Genomic DNA, 2490 nt, shown 5'->3' on the forward strand with positions numbered 1-2490 from the left:
AAACATCCAAACAAACATACATCCATACAAACTTTCGCGTTTATAATGTTTGTACAGTGTTCCGGTACGTCTTTCGCTATCATCTCCGAAGTCTAAAAGGAATCATAGCCGATTTTTACACGTTCGTAAAGCCTTTGTTTAGAGCCACATTTGTTTTGTAAAGGGCTAGACCTAACACGCCGATCCAATGGGCAATATCGCCTCGGCTGTAATTTTCAACTTACCACACTTATATCAAAACCTTTACCTACTCGTATTTTTGTTCGTGTCGTAATTTGTCATATTCATATTATATGGCTTTTCAATTACTTACGATAATAAGATTAGGTTTAAAAAAAGGAACTGTGAATTAATTTTATGAATTTATTTTTGTCGTTTATAAATAGTTATTTACATGTCTATGAAAATATAGGTTTAATGATGAGCTAGAATGTGTGCTGGGGCATGGGCTACGGGGGCAGCGTGGACGGAGGGTGCGGAGCGGTGGACCACGGCGTTGAAGCCGCTGTGTGCGTCGGCGGAGTACTCGACCCTGCGTACGGAGCCGTCAGCCTCGACCAGGGAGTACTCGCCGTGTACGACGTCACCGTCGCGGCTCTCGTGCTGGGACTTGTTGTCGCCGGTGTGGCCGTCAGCGACGGAGTACGAGAACTCGTAGTTGGGGTGAGCCTGCAGAGATAACGTCACACAATCAATATCTACTCAACATTTCAGCAACCTTCTTTACGAAGGAATAAAAAAACGAATCTTACATCATAAGGTTCAGGCTGGTGAGCGGCGATGTAACCGTGGGCGGGAGCGGCGTGTACGATGGGAGCGGCGTGGACGACAGGGGCGGAGTGGGCGATAGCGACACGGGCAGGAGCAGCGTAGCCGATAGCGCCGTAGCCCTGGTTGTGGCTCACGATGTTTTGAGAAGAGACAGCATGGCCGGACAGACGAGGAGCGGCGTAGGCGACTGGGGCAGAGTAGGCTACTGGGGCAGCATATGCGACCTGAGCGGCAGCAATGCCGTGGGGTTGGTCATGACGGACAATGCTTTGGGATGAGACAGCGGCGGCTGATGAGTAGTGAGCTGTGGGCAAAAGTCCAGCAGCTGATACAGCCAGGATGGCGCTCAAAGTGACGATCTGAAAAAAAAGACACATGTGTTGTATAATGGTCAGATCATTTAATTTTAAGTATTTTGTATATTAAATTAATTAATTAAAACTTAATGAATTTTTATTAAGCCCATTAATTATGAATAAGTCAGACTTACTTTAGTGAACATGTTGACAAAATTATTGACCGACTGATACATAATCCGTGCAAGGAGCCGCTTTTATAGTAAGTAATTTTAGGCAAGGTCAACGTTCAAAATTCAATATATCACTTTCTTTCACACCCTTAATGTTTTTGTTGTAACTACTTACTATATTAAAATAGATTGGGCACATAGGTGAAATACGTGCATAAAAATAGCGATTATATTTTAAAATTAAAATAAGATGGGTTTAAATCTCTAAACCTATAATGAAACGACCTTCAACTAGCTGAAAGATTAGATGAAAAGTTTTATTAGTCAATAAATGTATTGCAAATGGGTTGAAAACCGTTAAAAGAGTCGGTCCTCTAATTGCGCACACTCGACTCCTCACAGCGCCTGGCCTAAAATCTTTTTACTTTATTAGGTACGTCTGACATCTGCTTTGAAATTTTATAATTTTTTTCCAAACACAAAATTCATTTAGCGTTTTTATAAGACTGACTAAACGTAAATTATTGCAATTTGGTACTAATAGGTACCAAATTGCAATAATTTACGTTTAGTCAGTACGAGTATAACAATAAACCTCGATATTTTCTACTTTTATGATACACTCTGATGCAAATAACGTTTATAGTCATCATCATCATCAATACATATTCGGCTCACTGCTGAGCTCAAGTCTCCTCTCAGAATGAGAGGGGTTAGGCCAATAGTCCACCACGCGGGCCCAATGCGGATTGGCAGACTTCACACACGCAGAAATTTGAGAAAATTCTCTGGAATGCAGGTTTCCTCACGAAGGTTTTCCTTCACCGTTTGAGACAAACTTAAATGTACACAACTGAAAAGTTGGAGGTGCATTTCCTGGACCGGTTTCGAACCCACACCCTCCGAAATCGGAGGCAGAGGGTACATCCACTGGGCTATCACGGCTCTCACGCTCATTAAGGACGTACCTATATGTAATTATATTATATACGCATTGTATATTCGTTGCACTAAAGAAATAACGGCAAATTACGAATATGTTCCAGTTTTAAGGTCACGGATATCGACCGAGTTAGCCGGTTCGAAGCTTATTGCATAATTTTAAATTTATTCATAAAGATAGTAGTATGGTACAAGTTACAAGTACTTTGCTTATTAATTATGACTAGCAGAACTTCAAGCTATTACCCACTTTGTTCCCATTTTCATGGGAATACGGTGATAAAATATAGCCTATGGTATTCCCTAAT

General features: G+C 41.4%; 1 protein-coding gene across 1 annotated transcript; it reads right to left on the reverse strand.

Annotated features, from left to right (window-relative positions):
• Window positions 1-349: 349 nt before the first annotated feature.
• On the reverse strand, window positions 350-1383 carry LOC112058209 (cuticle protein 8). Its single transcript, XM_024098917.2, has 3 exons — window positions 1262-1383; window positions 753-1130; window positions 350-669 (listed from the first exon to the last, which is right to left on the reverse strand). Exons 1-3 carry the CDS (start codon window positions 1301-1303, stop codon window positions 415-417), a joined length of 675 nt encoding a protein of 224 aa, XP_023954685.2. The 5' UTR covers window positions 1304-1383; the 3' UTR covers window positions 350-414.
• Between the last annotated feature and the right edge of the window lie 1107 nt (window positions 1384-2490).

Source organism: Bicyclus anynana, chromosome 7, assembly GCF_947172395.1.
Source record: "Bicyclus anynana chromosome 7, ilBicAnyn1.1, whole genome shotgun sequence".
NCBI classification, from domain to species: domain Eukaryota; kingdom Metazoa; phylum Arthropoda; class Insecta; order Lepidoptera; family Nymphalidae; genus Bicyclus; species Bicyclus anynana.